General features: G+C 46.4%; 1 protein-coding gene across 1 annotated transcript in view; it reads right to left on the reverse strand.

The window, feature by feature from the left end:
• Positions 1-3,111: 3,111 nt before the first annotated feature.
• The window catches only part of ERLEC1 (endoplasmic reticulum lectin 1), a 331,659-nt gene continuing 315,746 nt past the window's right edge, over positions 3,112-19,024 (reverse strand). The window contains exons 13-14 of the mRNA XM_069234195.1: positions 9,825-9,900; positions 3,112-3,368 (exon numbers count right to left, since the gene is read on the reverse strand). Of these exons, the coding sequence (XP_069090296.1) occupies positions 3,297-3,368; positions 9,825-9,900 (148 nt within the window). The 3' untranslated portion in view covers positions 3,112-3,296. The remainder of the gene's footprint in view (positions 3,369-9,824; positions 9,901-19,024) is intronic.

The raw sequence follows: 19,024 nt of genomic DNA on the forward strand, positions 1-19,024 counted from the left end.
GGTATACCGCGGTTGAAAGACCGCCGCGTGGATTCGTGGGTCAGAATGGCATGGGCGTGTTTGTGTTGGCGTGACGGTGGAGGTTTGGTCATCTCCAGGTTTCCGCGGCCCGCTGATGTGGCGGCCTTCCTGGGATGTCGGGATTTTGGCGGTCCCGCCGTTGTGGGTCAGAATGACCGTGGCGGTAGAATGGCGGACTTCTGACCGGCGGTAAGGGCCTTTTACCGCCGAGGTCAGAATGACCCCCATAGAGTGTACAGAGTCCAGGTGTTCCCCAGAGGCTCAACAGAGGCAAAAGTAGATAATAGTGCTCTCTTTTATGGTAGAGTGGTCGAGCAGTTGGGCTTATCAGAGGGTAGTGCAAAGCATTTGTTATACAAACACAGGCAATAAATGAGGCACACACTCAATGAGTAACTTCAGACCAATTGTTTTTATATAGTAAAAATATATTTTGTTACTTTATTTCTGGAACCAAAAGGATCTGATTGCAGGTCTAAGTAAATTTGTAAGTAAGTATCAAGCATAAGTATCAAAGCGACTCTGTTTAGATTTGGCAAAGAAAACTGTTTACAAGTAGCAATTTTCTCTTTCAAAAGTTGGCACAGTGCAATTTTCAACACAGTCCTAGGGGCAGGAAGTGTTAGTGTAGTTTTGCAGTAAGTACTCGACTTAAAGTTCCAGTCTACGGGGGTAAGGATGTCCACAGGTCAAGGTTCAGGGTGACCCCAAACACACTACCAGCAACACGGGGCCAGCTGGGTGCAGAGGTCAAAGTTGGTGTTGGATTTAGAATGGGATCCTATGGAGACTGGGGGCACTTGGAAACAGATCTGCTAGCAGTTAAGTACCCACGACTTTTGAGGGCAGACATGGGGGGGGGGGGGGTCTGCACCAGACACACACCCTCAGTGCCACTGGGGTGGCCGGTGCAAGGTGCAAACACAACGTCAGGCTCCCAATGCTTTTCAATACGGGGACCCCGCAGGTCACAAAGATGCTGCAGACTTGATCCAGGGGGTCGGCTTCGGGAAACCACAGGCTGAAAAAGGAGGAGGGCCACCTGCTGAACGTTGCAGGGACCGGTGGTCAGATTCCCCAAGGCCAGGGGGCTGCAGGAGTACCTTGAGGCGTTGGGAATCTTCGTCCAGTTCTGTCGTGGTCAGGGGGCTCCTCTGGATTTAGGCTGCAGGCAATGTCGTTTTAGCCAGGAGGGGTCAACCCAGGGTGGACACTAGGTCAGAATCGCCTGGGGACCTGCTCTGGATCTGTGGGTCACTTGCACATGGGCGTCAGGTGCAGAGTGGGCAGGACTAGCGGATCCAGGGCACTGTTGGAGTCCTTCTTGGTGTTTCTTGTGGACAGGGCCGCTGTTTTCGGGAGTTCTTGGTCCTCTGGTGGGCAGGCAGTTCTCTGGGGGTATGAAGAGGTTGCTGGTCCTTCAGGATGCGTCACCTTTTTGTAGCAGGGCTTCTGAAGCTTCAGACAGGTCGGCAGGGCTAGGGCCAAGTGAGTTGGTGTCTGGAGTCTTCTCTGCTGGGGTCGACTTAGCAGTCGTCCTTTCTTCATTTCTTCTTGAGATCGCATGGAATCTGGTGAGCTAGATTCAGAGGAGCCCTTAAATCCTAGACTTAGGGGCATTACAGGGGTCAGAGGGCAGTAGCCAATGTTTATTGTCTCCGAGAGTGACTACACCTTTCTTGTGTCCACTCCCTTTGGGGAGGGGACACACAGTCCTAACCCTATTGGTTTGTGTCTGCCAAACCAAGACGGAGGATTCTGCTGGGAGAGGGGTCACTTCAGGTCTGGACACCCTAGGAGTGGTCCTGGCTGCAGTGGTCACTCCTTCCTGTTTTATCTAATGTTCCTGCTGGACTTGCCGCCAAAAGTGGCATCTCCACTAGCTGGAGTGCCGCGGGGCACAGCAACAGGAGGCCTGAGACTTTGAGGCTCACCAACAAGTCTTACAGTTCCTGCAGGGGAGGAGGTGTGAAGCACCTCCACCCAGAGCTGGCTTTGTTTCTGGCCTCTGAGAGCACGAAGGCTCTTACCCCAAGAGGTCAGAAACCTGTCTTAGTGGCAGACTGGCACAGACTGGTCAGCCTTACAATAAAGGGTTGGTTAAAATACAGAGGGCATCTCTAAGATGCCCTCTGGGTGCATTGTAAAATAAATCCAACTCTGGCATCAGTGTGGGTTTATTGTGCTGAGACGTTTGATACCAAACTTCCCAGCCCTGGGTGAGGCTATCATGGAGCTACGGAGTTCATAATGACAAACTCCCAGCCCATCTACTTAAAGTGGCCACACTGCATTTACAATGTCTAAGAATGGACTAAGACACTGTAGGGGCATATTGCTAATGCAGCTATGCCCTCACCTGTGGTATAGTGCACCCTGCCTTAGGGCTGTAAGGCCGGCTAGAGAGGTGACTAACCTATGCCACAGGCAGTGGCTTGTGGGCATGGCACCCTGAGAGGAATGCCATGTTGCCTTTACCTATTTCGCCCCACCAGCACACACAAGCTGGGAAGGCAGCGTGCATTGGTTTGGTGAGGGGTCCCTTAGGGTGACACAATACATGCTGCAGCCCTCGGGGACCCTCTCTGGTCACAGGGCCCTTGGTACCACTGGTACCTTTTACAAGGGACTTATCTGTATGCCAGGGTGTGCCAATTGTGGAAGCAATGGTACAGTTTTAGGGAAAGTACAATGGTGCTGGGCCTGGTTAGCAGGACCCCAGCACACTCTCAGTCACGTTAAAATCAATATCATGCAAAAAGAGGGAGTCTATGTGTGTGTCTTTGGGGGGGGGGGGAGACGCAATATCTTCCTCCTTTTCAGACCCTGTTCCAGGATTATAGCCTATTGCTGAGGTTGTATCTCTTGCTGTAGGGGCTACTACCTCTTAGGCAGATGCTTTGCAATAGGCCGTATTAGTTCTTTTGCCACATTGCTTTCTGGCGTGCTTTTGAGAGCTCGCATCTGCAAGAAAAATGACACTGAAAACCTTGTGAAAAATAAACATCTTAACAGATATGCTAAGCAACAATACTGAAGACAAGCATTCAGGTTTTACAAAAAATATCTAGTCAAACAGAAAACAAGACATCAGATTAAAAATTTATTGACAAACCTTTATATACACATACATACACAATGATTCATAGACATTCCGCTTGTAAAGTCTTGCTGATAATACTCTAACAATGTTCTTAAGAAAACTGGCTGGCAGGGAAAATGCCAACTATATTTTAAGTATAAGTGTTTATTCAGTTGACCATCCTGTGTCATTTTCAATTGGGTACTGAAAGGAATCCATTTTCATCTGCTGTGTCAAGAATTTTACAAATGACTGGAGACTCCACCTAGATAAATAAAGAAAACAATAAAACTGAGAAATGCACTATAAAGAGTATGGGAAATGTACATGCAAAATAAGTTATGTCAGATTTGAAACCTTAAATTATAGAAGAACGTGAGAATATTACTTTCAATGATGCTAATGTCATTTTGGTATTTTGCCCTTTCTTGTCTTGTCCATGGAGATGCAGCTGTAGTATTAAGGCATCTTTAGGTTAATGGTTTGGGTGAGACGTGCACCATTTGCTTTACATATCCAATTCCAACCTTTGACCTTTAAGTATTCCACTTGCTCCATTCTGAAATTTGGACCTTGACACTAATGCCCTATATTTATACTTTTTTTGTGCCGCATTTACGTCACTTTTTGACGTAAAAGTGGCGCAAACTTACAATAAACATTTATATATATTTTTATTTTGCAAATTCCTAGGCACTGCACTCCCCCCGCACTGCTCCGTCCAAGTTATTTTGTCACTGATGGGGGCGGTCTTCCATGCTGGATGCGTCTCCTAAGGATTCATATCCCACCCCCTAACTTCTAATCACCCAAAGCTAGAAACGAAGATTAAGGCTCTCATTACTCTTATGGTGGAGTGGTAGACCCAGCGGGATAGCAGTCTGCTACATTATGAAGTTCTCTTCTATTTCTGGACCTAGGGTTACCCAGTCTAGAAATACTAGACCGAGTTATCAGGTGTGGATCTGCACTCGGTGAAACTGCAGAGCAGTGGCCAGGAGCTGCGGGCATGGTTACAACCTGGACCCTACCAGCTCATTGCAGCACCACAGGAGGAAGACAACCCACGTCCTAGCCAGGTTACAGACTACCTCAGACAGTCTCAAATCTCCCTATTTCACCCCCCTGCTGACATTAACCACCTTTTCAGAGCAGGAGGATAATGTCATTGGAATAGTCCGGTAAACTGAGAGAAGCGTATGAATATTTAGTCAGTATTACTGGGTCTGCATAATTACTACATTCTCCGAGGACTGTAACTCCTAATGGGCAGATTTACATGCAGAGCTACTTTCTGTACTTGATATTCAGGACGATAGGTGTCGTCACTCCTAAATCTGTACAACTCACAATGAGCACCCTAGTATCAAAGGCCTCCACTCATTGGAGGGCGAGGGGGCACAGTCCTAGTTGCTTAGGATCCTGCAACACCTCTGATGGGCCATTGAAATCCAAACGTTTGAAGCACATCAGCTGTATGAGTAGAACATGACTGAAACCCTCAATCACACCAGGAAAGGGGAAAAACATCAAATAGCAGAGTAAAGCATATTGATACAGGTAAACGGATCATAATACTAGGAATCTTTTTGATCGAATGCACCAACTAAGGGCGCGTTCCAGGAACTGCCATTCAGAAGAGAGGGACTTTGGCTTGGAATGGTGAAGAGCATAACCTCCATCATATAAAAGTGTTGCATTTAATTAAACACAATGTGACAAAAGCACATAGTCTCAGGCTTCCCACCTTCTTACAGTGCAAAAACAGTTTAATCTCTTCCAAATGTCAAGAATCTACTCAGTCAAATATGGTCTTTCAGAAGTACAGACCAGAAGGCCAGTCTGTCTCAAATTAAACGTTTGTTTTCAATTTCGGTTTAATATTAATGGATAGACATCTCCACATATCCTAAGTATGCTTAGAAATGAGTTCTACTGCTACCTGGTTTGGTCAGAGAGTTGGTTTAATATTGGAGGTTCCTCTTACACAGACCAAAGTGCTGGTTGATATTGGAAATAACTAACATCAGCAAAGTAGTTTACCATGGTAATACAGTAGCATTATTTTCAAGACAAACAACAGGGTAAGACTTCTGGATGGAAAACAAAGCAGTTTCAGGACCTAGCTTTTGAAATCTATGGCCATAGATAATACTGAAACCTAGCTCAGGCTCGCATATCTAGTAAATACGATCCTGCTTTTCTCCCATCTAGCTGGTGGAAACAATCTACCTGGTGGGATACCTTAAGTTACTCTTGCTCCTCTCAAATTGATTCCTGAAGTTTGACCATATCTCTGTTTCCCTAACAGACTTACGTCGACTCCTCTTTGACACAGAAGTTTTTGAATTCTAAGTTCTGTGACAGGGTTGCTTACCTCCATAAAGACCTTACCTGCATACAGAAACCCCCTTGAAAGGAGGAATAATTTGCTTAACAATGAGTAATTCTTGCACAATGCAGGACATTTTGTAAGCCTCAAAATCTATCACTGCAAGTGTTTTTCTTCTTTGCCCCATAAGTATGGAATTCATTACATGAAGATCTCAGGCTCTCACTTTCACTTCCTACCTTGTGTAAGGACAGCCATCATTAAGGGATCCCTGCTAAAAGATAAGAACTAACAGTGCACACTACAGCAATGATTTAATTTATTCTTTTTTACCCTCAATATTGAGTGCTTTTACATGCGTTCTTCTGGTTATGCATGTAGCAGTTAAATATTTCAATCCCAAGCATCCCACACATTTTATGTCATTGGTCTGGCAACTACTAAATATACCAACACATCTTAAATCTTCACAATTTAGTGAGTTTTTTCTGTTGCAGGATCAGAATTTGTAATACACTCCCAATGCACAACATGGAGTAGAATTACTTTAGAAGTCACCATCAATTCATGTTGACAAATCAATTTGAAAAGGCTATTTTTACTTTGTGCGGTCACCTTCTTTCTGTCATTAACACAAGATAAGTGTCATAGTGGTAGTCTGGCACAAATTTAAATCTAGCATAAAACCAAATCCTTGTTTAGACGACGGAAGAAGGATCTTCTTCACATCAAGCTGTTCAACACACGACGCACAGTAAATACTATAGACCCATTTATTCCAAACATTCTGCCAGCTGTGGACTACACAGCACGGTGCCACTCCCTGGTGGAGCACATAAGATGCTGTGTAAAGCCCAACAAGGCAGAATTTAGGCCAGACATTAGACCCTTGCACTAGCAGTGAACACTCTACCCATTCCCAATACAGACTAGATGTATTTCTTAATGCTGTGTGAAGCCCTTTCTTTACCACTAGCACTAAACTGGACTTACGTACTGTTGCATTAAACCGGATAACCCAGTTCACATTTTAGGGACCTGTCTCTTCTGGAGTAGAAAAACTAACCAATTAAGACTTTCTCTAGGTGGTGGTGGTAGGTGTTAGAAATCCAGATGTCAATGAAAGGGTAAGATGGAGTTGCCTATCAAACAAATGTTGGGTGATGAGGTAATACAAACATATAGTAGTTTTAGTTTACGAGATTTAAGAATCTACTGCATGGTCACATTTTAGGCATACACAGAAACTGCTCCTCTAAAGATGATTGTTTCACCACTCGTACTGTACAGTGGAAAAACCCCAACAGGTGCTATTCAAGAAGACTGCCATCTTAGAAAAAAGACCATACTGAGGCCCCTAACAGAAAGCCAACGCTAACCAAATTCATCATTTTGTTTTTCCCCTTCTTCTTGAGCTTTTCTGTAAGCAGGTAGAGGAAACGGGCTTGGTCAAAAGAGGCAAGGGTTTGCATACTGGACAGCTTGGACCATGTTTCACCTACTGCCAGTTCACATCCAACACAACACAGGACAGATGAAAGGGTGGGTATCAGTTACAGTGATAAAACAAGATTCTGCCCATGGAATAGCTACAGTTTAAAGGCAGTGATGCTGTCACAACTACAGATGACACAGGCAGGCTTCAGAGAAATCACGTTTTGGCAGAAACTGTCCTCTTTGGACATCACTTACACTGCACACAGTCTCCTGGTTCCAAACAACCGTACACACACACAACGTATGTGAGAAGTATCAGAGTGTTTTCTACCACAACCCCCGAATATAGGCATGGAGCCCTGGTTATGGGCAACTGGGTGTTACAGAAGAAACTAATAGGTCCTCTCTCGTGCAGAGAGGCACAAAAAAGTATGCCACTGTGAATAACTATCTGCCAGCAACCATCAGGCAGATCATCACATGATAAAAGGAGGCATTAACCAACTTACACTTTGGGTGCACACACTTACCAGCTGTGCCCTGACTGTCACACACAGTCACGGAATGTAGAACACTTCCAGTGGAGATGCATACTGTTAAGCCCACTGGGGGAATAAGATACGGCAGGCCACAAAACACAAGAACAGTAGGGCAGTGACAGTTGTTTTAACCCTTGCGAGTACCGGTCTATATACTATGGTTACTAATAGAGCAGAACCTGTCCCCTGAACAGCATGGGGACTATCTTCAACTTGCCCAGTGAATGGATGCAGTGGTGGAGTGTAAAATGATACACCATAAGGTAAATGCTGCCTTGTTTTTAAAGAGGGAAATACCTTGAGAAGCCCTTAATCCCCGAATCACATCCTCCCTGCCTTCAAAAGCACTAATTCTTCAAATTTTCTGCACTTTTAAGAGATTCTCCTATGAGGTATTTTCAGGCATGGGCTGGCAATTTTGCCATTTTAGCATTTCCTCTGTAGGTTGTAATTCATGGACTACTTGAACAGCAGGATAGGCTGCCACGGCTCATCCATACTCACTTTCTAGCTGAAACCTCCTGCAGTATAGGCGTGGTTAGAATATTTTTGCCAGGGCTGATTTTGGCTTTAGTCGGAACCTGAGCCTTTTGGAGGAGAGCAGGGGAGTAAGGACGGGTTCAGAAAATGCCAAGATTCTGACAAGGCTCCAGATATGTGGGAGAATTGTAGACATTTTGGGAAATAAATTGATTTTTAGGAAGCATTAAATTCACTCACTATCAGTATATGTGTATGTATTATTAGAAGCATCAAAATATATTTTTTGTTTGGAATTAGGGGTATTTCAGTTGAAACACATATTTTACTTACAGCTAGTTTGTCATCTCAAAGAAAAGATGCATTTATAAGAAGAATCCATCCGGATTCAGTAGAATTAGCTGCTTGTGTCAGCATGCTGTGCATGTGCACAAATCAGTGGAGAAGTGTAGGTGGAAGCAACAGAAACTAGCATATGCACCAATCCCCATTTCTTTTCTTGTTAATTTCATTCTTTCAAGTCATCAGTTAAAGTAGTAGAATGGGCTGGTTCATAATGGTCACAGGAAACAAGAAAAACTGGACACTTCACCAGGATGGTATAGTCATAACTGAAAAGACAACGCAAATTATGATGACAACAGGGGAAAACAATCATCATAGATCTTGGAATAATAGGAGTGAGTTCACTTGCTGCAAATGCCCTCACCACCTCATTAATGGGAAAAGTGAAATGAGTGTTCTCATCAAAGAGGTCTAGAAAACAGCAGCAGGAGGAGGAGTAGGCTTTTGAAGAGCAGGAAATGAACTAGGGGTAGTAGGATTAGGAGACTCCTGAAAATCCACAATAGCCAGTATGAAGGTAGCAACAATTGAATGAAAAATACAACTAGGTAAAAGCTGCACAATACAAAGTCATGAAGGGGACAATACACAGCCTGGGAGAAAGAAGAAATCGACGTGTTGTATTATGCTATTAAGTATTTGTAGAGTGCACTATCTCCGGAGTATCTTGAGACCACACAACAGCACACACAGCATAACCTCTGCATCTCAACAATATATCCAAGCTACAAACACACTTTCTAAACTTCAGGAGCAAGACTTCAGGAGTACAGAAAAGGGCAACATGTTCCACAGCTTTGTACTGGCAGCAATACGTTTGTTCATACTAAGAGAATTTGTTGCTAGAAACCACAAAACTGCTGCGTTGGTCTGTTTTAGGAGGTCTTGTTTGGAGCCTTTCAGTTGAATTTTGCTGCTAGGAACTTCTGTATATGTACTGGAAAAGTGCTTTATGTACAATGGTAAGGGCTCTGAACTCTCCCCTTTACAGACTAGCAGCCAGTGGAGAGATCTTATTCAAGTAGAAATGTGATCCAATTTTCCTAAGATTGTCATGAAACACTTGGCTGCTACACTTTCACTAATGTGTACTTCAGCAGGACTACCTCTGGGCTCCCAGATAAATACGGTTACTGTGGTCAAGCCAGGAGTGCCACTAGGTAGAAGAGGTGTTCTCACAGTTAGGAATGAAAAAAGCTCATATAGAATACAAAAACCAATGCTACTCCTTGCCTCTGTTCCAGACTTCGCTCATTTGAGGGCCACTCTTCTTATCCTTTGCCCTGTCAGACGAGGAGGCAGAACCATAACCTGCACTAATTTCTCCAAGTCCACAGCCTTCAGCGTGAGGAATGTAGAGCAGGAGCCCTATCCTACATCAGCCAAGAACTGTAGAAGTCTTTAGGAGACAGTGGTGTGGTGCAGCTGGGTGTCCTTATGTGCAGCATGGGAATTGAGGCCAAAGTGAAAAGAACCACAGGGGTCACTGAGTTTCCTCCACTGGATGCATGAGGCATAAAAGTAGACTGTAAACCATAGACACTGGCCAGACTAGGTTCATGCAAATACATACATAAGTTGTACCTACCCCAAGAATGTATTGGCAGCTGTGGGGTTCAAGCATGTACACAGTGACTGCATGAGGAGAATCCGATTCTTTGCACCTGAAACAAGACATTTAAGATTAGTTTTGAAACACGAAAATGAACATGCTGCAGTAGACTACTTTCAACATTACAAATGATGGGCTATAATTCACAATAAAATGTAAAGCACCTTAATAAGTTTATCTTCTGCTACAGTAAATTATTCACCGAGCCCTACATTAACTCCATTCCCAACACAAAGAAGCATCACTTTGCAAATGGTAAAACAAAAAATGAAATCCCCCAAACTTATGTACAACAAAAGGCCAAATACCTCTACATGCTTTTGTGTGTCTCATCTGCAGGTTCTTTATTCAACAGCAATCTCCAAAAAGTAGGTAGGAATCTGAATTGGACAGAGCTATTGGGATGGTGGATGGTGGTTAAGAATGCTAGTCAATTAGGATTAAGAATAAACTTGGCTGAAAAGGTTTTCCATCACGTTTTTTAAGGACTAGGAGAAACTCTGGCTTTATGACAGTTTTGAGAGCCAGAGTGATCTCAAAGAATTTAATTATCGAAAAATTCTCTCTTACTGGTAGCAATGATTATTTAAAGTGAGCTGCCTGAGTCACATGCCTTGTGATGTAAACTTGCCAGTATTGAAGATATTTCTTTGATGTGTAAAAAATGTTGGTTCATCTGATATAGACTTCCAGTTGCAGATTCCTTACCTTACAAATTCCAGCAAGCATCAGTCTTGTGCGTTGGAATGCGATCGAAGACTGGGTTCAAATCCTGCGACTCCTGTCATTCGATGATGTCCATGACAGATCCGCTCCTCATGTGTCTGTAGTGTATGGAGCGCAACCACGACCCAAAACCGTGCTCAGAGTGCCAGGCCATGAATCCAAAAGCTTTGAGGGAGCGGTCCGGCGCTCTGCGTCCCCCCCAATCTTGGTGGAGAAGAAGGACCCAAGAATGGTCGCAGAGCCCCCACTCTTCGTCGTCCCACTCCAAGTCCTCGGGACGCTCAGATAAGCATAAGAAGGAGTCAAAGAAGAGCAAGCATTCTTTGACTTTACCCCACTGGTTGGCTGACACGAAGCGGGATCAGGAGCATCTTCGCTCTAAGCCTCTGTCCTTGGAGCCTGCTTCTGGGTCGGCCTGTGACTCCCTGGGTTTCTGGGCGCCTGAGCCACCCTACAACCCTGGGAGTTGTATGAGGCCATGAGCCTCATATTTGGACAGTCCGACCCTGCTGGAGTGACGCTGGCATGCTGTTTCTCCCTACCGTGGCTACAGAGGAGGAAGCATTCTATTCCATGGTGGTGAGAAGAGCAGCCGAGGGCCTGGGCCTCGAGCTGCCTTCAGTGGCAGTCAGGAAGAGCCTCTTGACTGAGTTGCTTCAGCCCAGGGCTTCCTCTTCTGAACCCCTTTTGCCCTTTAAGGAAGCCTTCATTGATATCCTGCTGGGGACTTGGTCCAAACCAGCACAGTGGGTCCTGTTAATAAGAATTGGCTGCCACCACAGAACAGCACCTTATGACCTAGTGTTCCTTACGCAACACCCAAACCCTGAGAGCTTGGTTATCTCCAAGCCTCCATGTCCCCAGGCGCATTCCCTTCTGCACCTCTGGAAAGGGAATCTAAAAGACTTGATCAGCTTGGAAAGAAAATGTTTTCTTCCTCCAGGCTGGCATTGCGATCTGTAAACACCTCATGCCTTTTGGGCCGTTACACCTATACTTTATGGGACACGGTTGTGCAGGTGCTACCACAAGTCCTGGGCCACTATCTCCCAAGCTGTGCTGATGGGAGAGGCGCAGCGAAGTACACAATACGATGTGGACTGGATACGACTGACTCACTAGGTAGATCGGTTGCATCAATGGTGGCCTTGAGACACGACACTTGGTTGAGGACGTCTGGCTTTTCGGGGAATGTCCAATCCACACTTATGGACATGCCCTTTATTGGGACCCTTCTCTTCTGAGAAAAAGTAGACTTGGCGCTCTAGTGCTTTAAGGAGTCACAAACTACAGCCAGGTCCTTGGGCCTTGCAGCTGCTACTTGCCCATCTCAATCTGCTTTTCACCCCTTTCGTGGCAACAGAAGGGGCATCAAACCACGTCCCTTTCCCTCCAGTCACCGAGCTGTGCCAGCTGGAGAAGTTCGGGCTGCTCCCGGTTCCGGCAGCAGCAACTGGAAAAGGACCCTTGAGCTGGTGCAGGGCCACTGTGAGGGACCACTTGTAAAAGCAATGCACAGGTAAGTTTAAAGGTGAATCCTGGGGGTCCCCATGGAGTGTTGAGGTTGCAAGAGGTGTGGGACCCTTAGGGCACAGCAGGTTCTTCAGTGCAGGGCACAGGGTGGCCGGGTACAGAGCAAATCAATGATCCAGGAGCTGTGCGCAAGGATGCCCTTAGAAGCAGAAGGTAAGTTGGTTCAAGGGTTGCTTGCAGGACAACACGGGCACTCTGGAGGGAGGTCCGGGTTGTTTCTGGAATCCCTTGACTGGGGCTTCCTCCTGGTCCTTTTTCAGCCCCAGACAGGCTGTCCTTCCTGATGTCCAACGTGGGCTGACTAATACCCTGGTTATTGGCACGGTTTGGCCGCTGGAGGTCACAGGCCACCAAACGTGGCACACTGGCAGGGCTGGTCCTCATGGTCATCAGGGTGCAGTTTGGTCCAGCTGCGGCATCCAATTCAGGAGTTATCGGCCAGTCAGAGAAGTGACCCTCACTGGCTTGATGGTTTCTTGAGGTTTTAGAGTCATGCCTCCACTCTGGAGGAAGTTCTCTGGCGATTTGCGAAGAGGGAGTCCTCTGGGGTTTTTGTAGAGTTGTCCAGCAGCTCCTCAGCGGCAATTGTCAGGTCCTTGGTGCAGCAGGCAGGGTTTGGCAACTTTTCTTTGTTGCAACAGGCCCACAGTTCTTGGGCTTCGGATCTTCTTGGTGGTGGTCTTCTTTTGTCCATTGAAACTGAGTTCTTGGTCTAGGGCTGCCCACTAAATATTGTATTTAGTGGGTGTTGTAGGGGGAACCTGCTTGTGAATGTTGGGTCATCTACCTTAGTGTGGCTACACCCATTTAGTGACCACTGCCGGTGGGCAGAGGTCACATCCCTACACCTGATTAGCCATTTTCCTTCCATCTAAGATGAAGGAACATGAAATGGAAAGTCCACCTCGCATGCTACACCTTAAGGGTGGTGCATGCTAGGTAGGGCCACTCCTCCTGTCCTAGGTTTACATTTCCCGCTGTTGCTCCTGCCAAAAGTGGAGGGTTGCAACAGGGGAGCCCTCTGCTGCTAGCAGCAGATCTGGAGGTCAAGCTTCAAAGGTGGTAAGCCCTTTAAAGCTCGCCAACAGGGCAGTGCACATTCCTGAGGGAGTGGGTGTTAGCACCTCCACCCAGGAAGGGCTTTGTCCTGAATCCCAGTGGGCAGAATCCCTCACCCCAGGGGTACAGGCTTGTGTCTGGAAGTGGCAGTCTGGTTAGGACCAGTCAGCTACTATGCCAAGGTAGTTAGCTTTTGCAGGGGGCACCCCTAAGGTGACACTTGGGTACATTTTACAATAAATCCAACAAGGGTACCAGTTTGGATTTATTATTCTGCGTTGTTTGATACCAAACAATCCAGGGTTCAGAGTGGCCATCATGTAGCTGTGAAACTAGTATAGATCAGTGTCCAGCAAATGTATTAAAATGGTTGCTCTGTTCACTCACTATGTACCAGGTTTGGCAAGGACACATTGAAGTCATATTACCCATGCAGCTATGCCCTCACGTGCAGTATGGTGCACTCTGCATTAGGGCTGAAAGGCCTGCCAGAGGGGTGCCTTACCCATAGTGCATGCAGTGTATGGTGGACAGGGCACACAGGCAGTGTGCCATGTCGAGTTTGTGGTTGGGTTGCACCAGAGCACTCAGCCTACAATGGTATGACTGGGTGCAACTTGATGCATGTCCCTAGAGTGTAGCACAATCAGTGCTGCTACCCTCAGGAGCCTACTTTTAGTACCTCATGCCCTGGGTGCCTAAGTACAATTTATTAGGGGCTTATAGTGGCTGCTAAAAGTATTGCCAATTGTGCCAATGTATCACAAAGGTTTAGGGGAAGAGCTCTGGCCCAGGGGACCTGGTTAGCAGGGGCCCTGGGTACTACAACCAACCTCTAGGCTAAATCATACATCAGGCAAAAAGTGTGGGCTAACCATGTCATAAAGAGGCCTCTCCTCACAGATACTCCCTCCCTTTCGAGACTATCCCTCCATCCATGCCACCATCTTACCACTGGATGGTGGAGAATCACCTGGCACTACTCTGCAAAGAGGTTACGGCTCTCTTAGCCAAAGGGGCCATACAGAGGGTCGTTGTGCCATAAGTAGGTCATGGTTGTTATTCCTGCTACTTTCTGGTGCCCAAAAAGGACAAGGGCCTCCGCCCTATCCTAGACGTCCAGTCCCTAAATCTCTTTCGCAGGAAGCAGAAATTCAAAATGCTTACTCTTAGGTCCCATTTGCTCTGGACCCAGGAGACCGGATGGTAGCATTGGACTTGCAGGGCGTATATTCCATATTACCATCCTCCCTGCTGTAGGAGGCTGGCTCAGTTTATGGTGTACACCTATGGTGTGGCACCCTATACTCCAGTCCAGGCAACTCTTAGTGATAGTGTTTTGGTGCCCAGACAACCAAAGCTCTCTAGGGCCAGAGAGCAGCACAGGGTTATCAGGGAGGAGAGTAAAGCACTTACAATACCACAGTAGTCAGTCAGTGTGTTACAAAAAATAAAATATTTGTTAATATAACACTAGTACTATCCTAACGTTGGTGTATCTTCACCTGGAGATATCTACACACAGAAAATATACTTAGAAATAAACAGGAAAAGCACAGAATACATGGGACCCTACCGGGGGGTTTCAAACCATATACTTAGAAAGTGGTATAAGAATGGAGGGTGCCCAACCAAGTACGTGTGTTAGGATCCCAGGTCCTGGGGGAGTAAAAAATCACCCAATGTAAGTAACAGAAATCCCCCAGGTGCCCGTGTGCAGAGGTGTTATCTAGCCAGGTGTCCCATAGGCTAACACAGGACAGTCTCAGTTGAAATTTTCAGGATTCAGGACCTTTCCCAGAGGAAATAAGTTGGCACAAGGAAAGTATGATAGTGCCACCACCCGTGGATACCAGGGAAAGTGGAGTACCTACACCAGGGAGTCCTGGTGCATAAACATGAAGTGACATCAGAAATCTTAGTCGGAGTCAATGGGAGCCTTGTTTGTCCAGCTGCTGTCACGACCCGTGGACCAGGACGGTGGAACCCAAGGGTGGATTCCAGACAAGAACCTGAAAAAGAAGAGGACAGTGTCCAGACCACTCAAAGATGTCCAGCCTGTGCAGGTAGGCCATGAACACCCTTCTTGGAGAGTAATTCCTGCAGGTCAGTGAAGGAAGAAGTACAGCTGCGGAGTCCAGGTGATGCAGGAAGATCCTTTGAGTCACCCACGAGCTGTCCCACATCAGTCGCCGGATTGCAAAGGGGTCAGTGGTCAGCGGAATCACCAACAAGCATTGACAAAAGCAGGAAGAAGCTGCAGGAAAGTTGGCAGGATTTTGGGGACCAGCAAGGTCCAAGCAATTCGAACATTGGAGGAGAGTCATGGCTAGCCCTCAGCAGGCAGGGGTGTCAGGAAAAATCATTGGAGCCCCCACGAGGACACAATAGCAGCAGGCACAGGGAGTTGCAGGGAGGCCTCAGCAGCACAAAGAAGCAGTCCAGAGTTGCAGGTTGACTGCTGCTCTTGGAATTGCAGAGAGCTGGCGGCTGGGGCTTCTCACAGCTTGAAGATCTTCAGAAGGAAGAGTCAACAAGCCTTGGTAACAGCAACAGACGCTGTGCACAGGGGTTCCGTTCCAGTGTCCACAGCAAAGGTCCACTGTCTCCCAAGTTGGATAGAAGGCAATTTGGACCTGGAGGGGACCACAGGACCACCACCTGTGTTGCAGAGCCTACTCGATGTCTGTGGGACAGCAGGATCCACCAGCCAGTCACTGTTGTAGAGGTGCCTGCGGATGCATGCGAGTGACTCCTTCACTCCAGGGGAGATTTCTTCTTGTTTACTGGTGCAAACAGAGTCCTTGTTACCCAGGAGGATATACAGTCACAGATGATGCAGAATTTATGCAGGAGCTGGAGAAACAATTTTGTAGCGGGAGCCGTCCCAACTGCATACAGTCTTGTTTCAGTTCCTAAGGCAGTCCAGCAGCGGATCCCGAGGCCAGGTTTTCAAAAGAGTCTTGCTCGATGAATCTAGGGACCAAACCTCAGGGGAGCCTTAAGTAACCCTAAAAAGGGGTTGGACACTATCTGCAGTGACCCATTTATCAGAGGGGGTCAGGGACGTCACTTCTTGGCCTAACCAGTCAAATGCTCCCAGGGGACTTTGTCCATCTTGTTTCCAAGATGGCAGAATCAAGCAGCCATCTGACAGAGCTCTGTGCACTTTCCTAGGGTAGGAGCTGGACAGGGGGGTGGTCACTCCTCTGTCTTTTGTGTAGTTTTGCACCAGAGTGGGAACCAGTGGTTCCTGCACTGGTGCAAACTAGTTTATGCAAGGAGGGCACCAAATGTGCCCTTCAAACCAGTCTGGGGACGCTCAAGAGGCCAACCCACCCCAGACCAGAGACACTCATTTGAAGGGGAGAGGTGGGCAAACCTCTTCCCTACAGGAAATCCTTTGTTCTGCCTTCCCCTGCCCGAGTTAGGCTCATCAGCAGGAGGGCAGAACAGTGTCTAGGGTGGGCAGCTGCGCAGGCTTGCATGCAGATCCTGCAAGAGTACCAGGTGGATGATCAACCCTTTGTGGGTTATGTGGGTGGCAAGAAAGGTTGGGCAGTGCAAAAGAGGATCATCTACAGATGGGTCGTTCTCTGCATTAAAATGTGCTACGCACTGGTTAAGAAGCAAACCCTGGAAAGCTTGCATGCTCAATCCAACAGAGCAACAGCTGAAACCACCGCGTTAGCACACCGAGTTCCAGCCCTGGACATCTGTCAGGTAGCAACGTGAGCATTATTGCACACGTTCACCAAACACTACTGCCTGGACAGTCAGGTCTGAAGGGAAAGGTATTTTGCCTATTCGGTACTGCAGGACTTTCTAGTATGGTCTTGGTCCGCAAACCCACCTCCGGGGATGGTATTGCTTGGGTATCTACTATAAGGTAAGGAATCTGAATCAGATGAACAAGTTACTTACCTTTGATAATGAAGTATCTAGTAGAGACATATTCTAGTTACAAATACCTTACCGAACCAGACATCCTCCCCGCTCTGCAAACTGATTTCTAGAGACCGGGACTTCCTTTCAGGGTCCTAGTTCTGACACACCAGTGGTCTGTGTTCTTCATGGCTCCACGCTTCTGGTGTGGAAAGTCATAAAAAGAAACTGATGTCAATTTGCCAGGTGTGCCTACATAGGTCCGCGGAGCAGACCGATGCCACTGAACAGCACGCGGGGGTACTGCTCAAGAAAAATCTTCAGATCCAGACTGACGCCTGGGGCAAATTCTAAGGTAAGGAATCTGCAACAAGAGTATGTCTACCAGATAATTTGTTACCAAAGCTAAGTAACTTGTTAATTAGTGCCAATCAACACACTGGTGATGCATAGACTTGCATTCTTAAACGGCTGCTAAATTTTATTTAGCCCTCAGAGTATGTTTTCCTCAGATCTGCATTTCTTCTTTAGGGGTTTATTTGTGCAACTCCCTAATGCACAGTGACATTGCTTCAGGGTCTGTGACAGTGTTCTATTTAAGATAAACTTTGAATAGCTGTAATGGTGTTCTGCACCAGGAATCTGGTCTTAAGATATTATCCTATCATAGATCCCATTAATTCAAATGGATAAGTTTAAGTTCATAAAAACCTACACTTGTGTAAGGCTTTTGTGATTTGTCTGCTAAGGGCAGTGAAAGGAAAAAGAAAAGGTGGTATCTAGCACCTCAATCTTGCATATTAGAGAACTCGCTGCTACAAAGAAGGTTAAACAAAAAAAAGGGGAAACTGATGCTGGCTGCACAGGGTATGCTCTTGGGAAAAAACCCCAAGCCCAAATGGGGTCCCTATTGAGTATATTGAAAAATATGCCACTAGTCTAGTTCCTCACCTATTGGCGATGCATGAGAAGAGGATTCAGAACTCAAACTTGCCCTCAGACATTTGTGGTACCAAGGTGGTGGTAATCCCCAAGCCTAACAAACTGTTAGAGAGCTGTGCATCATATAGGCTAATCTCCCTGATAAATGTAGATGCTAAAGTGATGGTGAAGTCTCTGGGATATGGACTGGTGAAGAAAGTATGAACCCTTGTTAAAATGGACCAAAATTGATTCAGCAAGGGGTACAAAATACTGTACCCAGAGGCTTAACATGTTGCTGGCATATTTAAGGAGGTGGAGAGGATGACAGAACGACATCTCTTATACAATTGGATTTGAAAAAAAAAGGCTTTTGACTCAGTTGATTGGCCCTTCCTCTGTGGGTTTTGGAGAGGATGAATTTTGGCACATACTTCCGAAAATGTGAGCAAATGTTTTACCTGTTCCCCTGGGCAAGAGTAAGGGTGATTGGTGTAAGGTTCTGGCCCTTTTCCATATGTCGGTGGCAGCCGATAGGGCTGCCCTCTTTCTCCCTTTCTTTTTGCATTAAGAATAGAACCTCCTCCGTGAATAGACAAGGAGGAATGCACAGCTGTGGGGCCTGAGGTGGGAGGTGGAATGGAGGATCGCATTTCTCTGTATGCAGACAACGTCCTATATATGAAGCAACAGCCTCATCTTTCAGTTCCTAGACTGATGTGCATCTTGGGAGCATACGCCAAGGCCTCATGGGTTGGAGGCCATCCAAAAATGCCATCCATTACTCCTGCTTTCAAACATGTAAACTGGCCATTCAGTTACCTTTGTATGATTATTTCCCCAGACTGTGATATTTGTTGTGAGGCAAATGGGGTACCCCTAACACAGAAAGTTAAGGACCATACGGCACAGTGGAACAAACTACCTTTAAATATGTTGTGTATGGGCACACGGTTTAAAGTGGCAGAGTTACCTCAGATACTTTACATACTGCTAAACTATCCATTCAGGATCCCTCAAGAGTGGTTGTCCAGTGTTACTAAGAAACACTC

This window comes from Pleurodeles waltl, chromosome 5 (assembly GCF_031143425.1).
Source record: "Pleurodeles waltl isolate 20211129_DDA chromosome 5, aPleWal1.hap1.20221129, whole genome shotgun sequence".
Lineage (NCBI taxonomy): Eukaryota > Metazoa > Chordata > Amphibia > Caudata > Salamandridae > Pleurodeles > Pleurodeles waltl.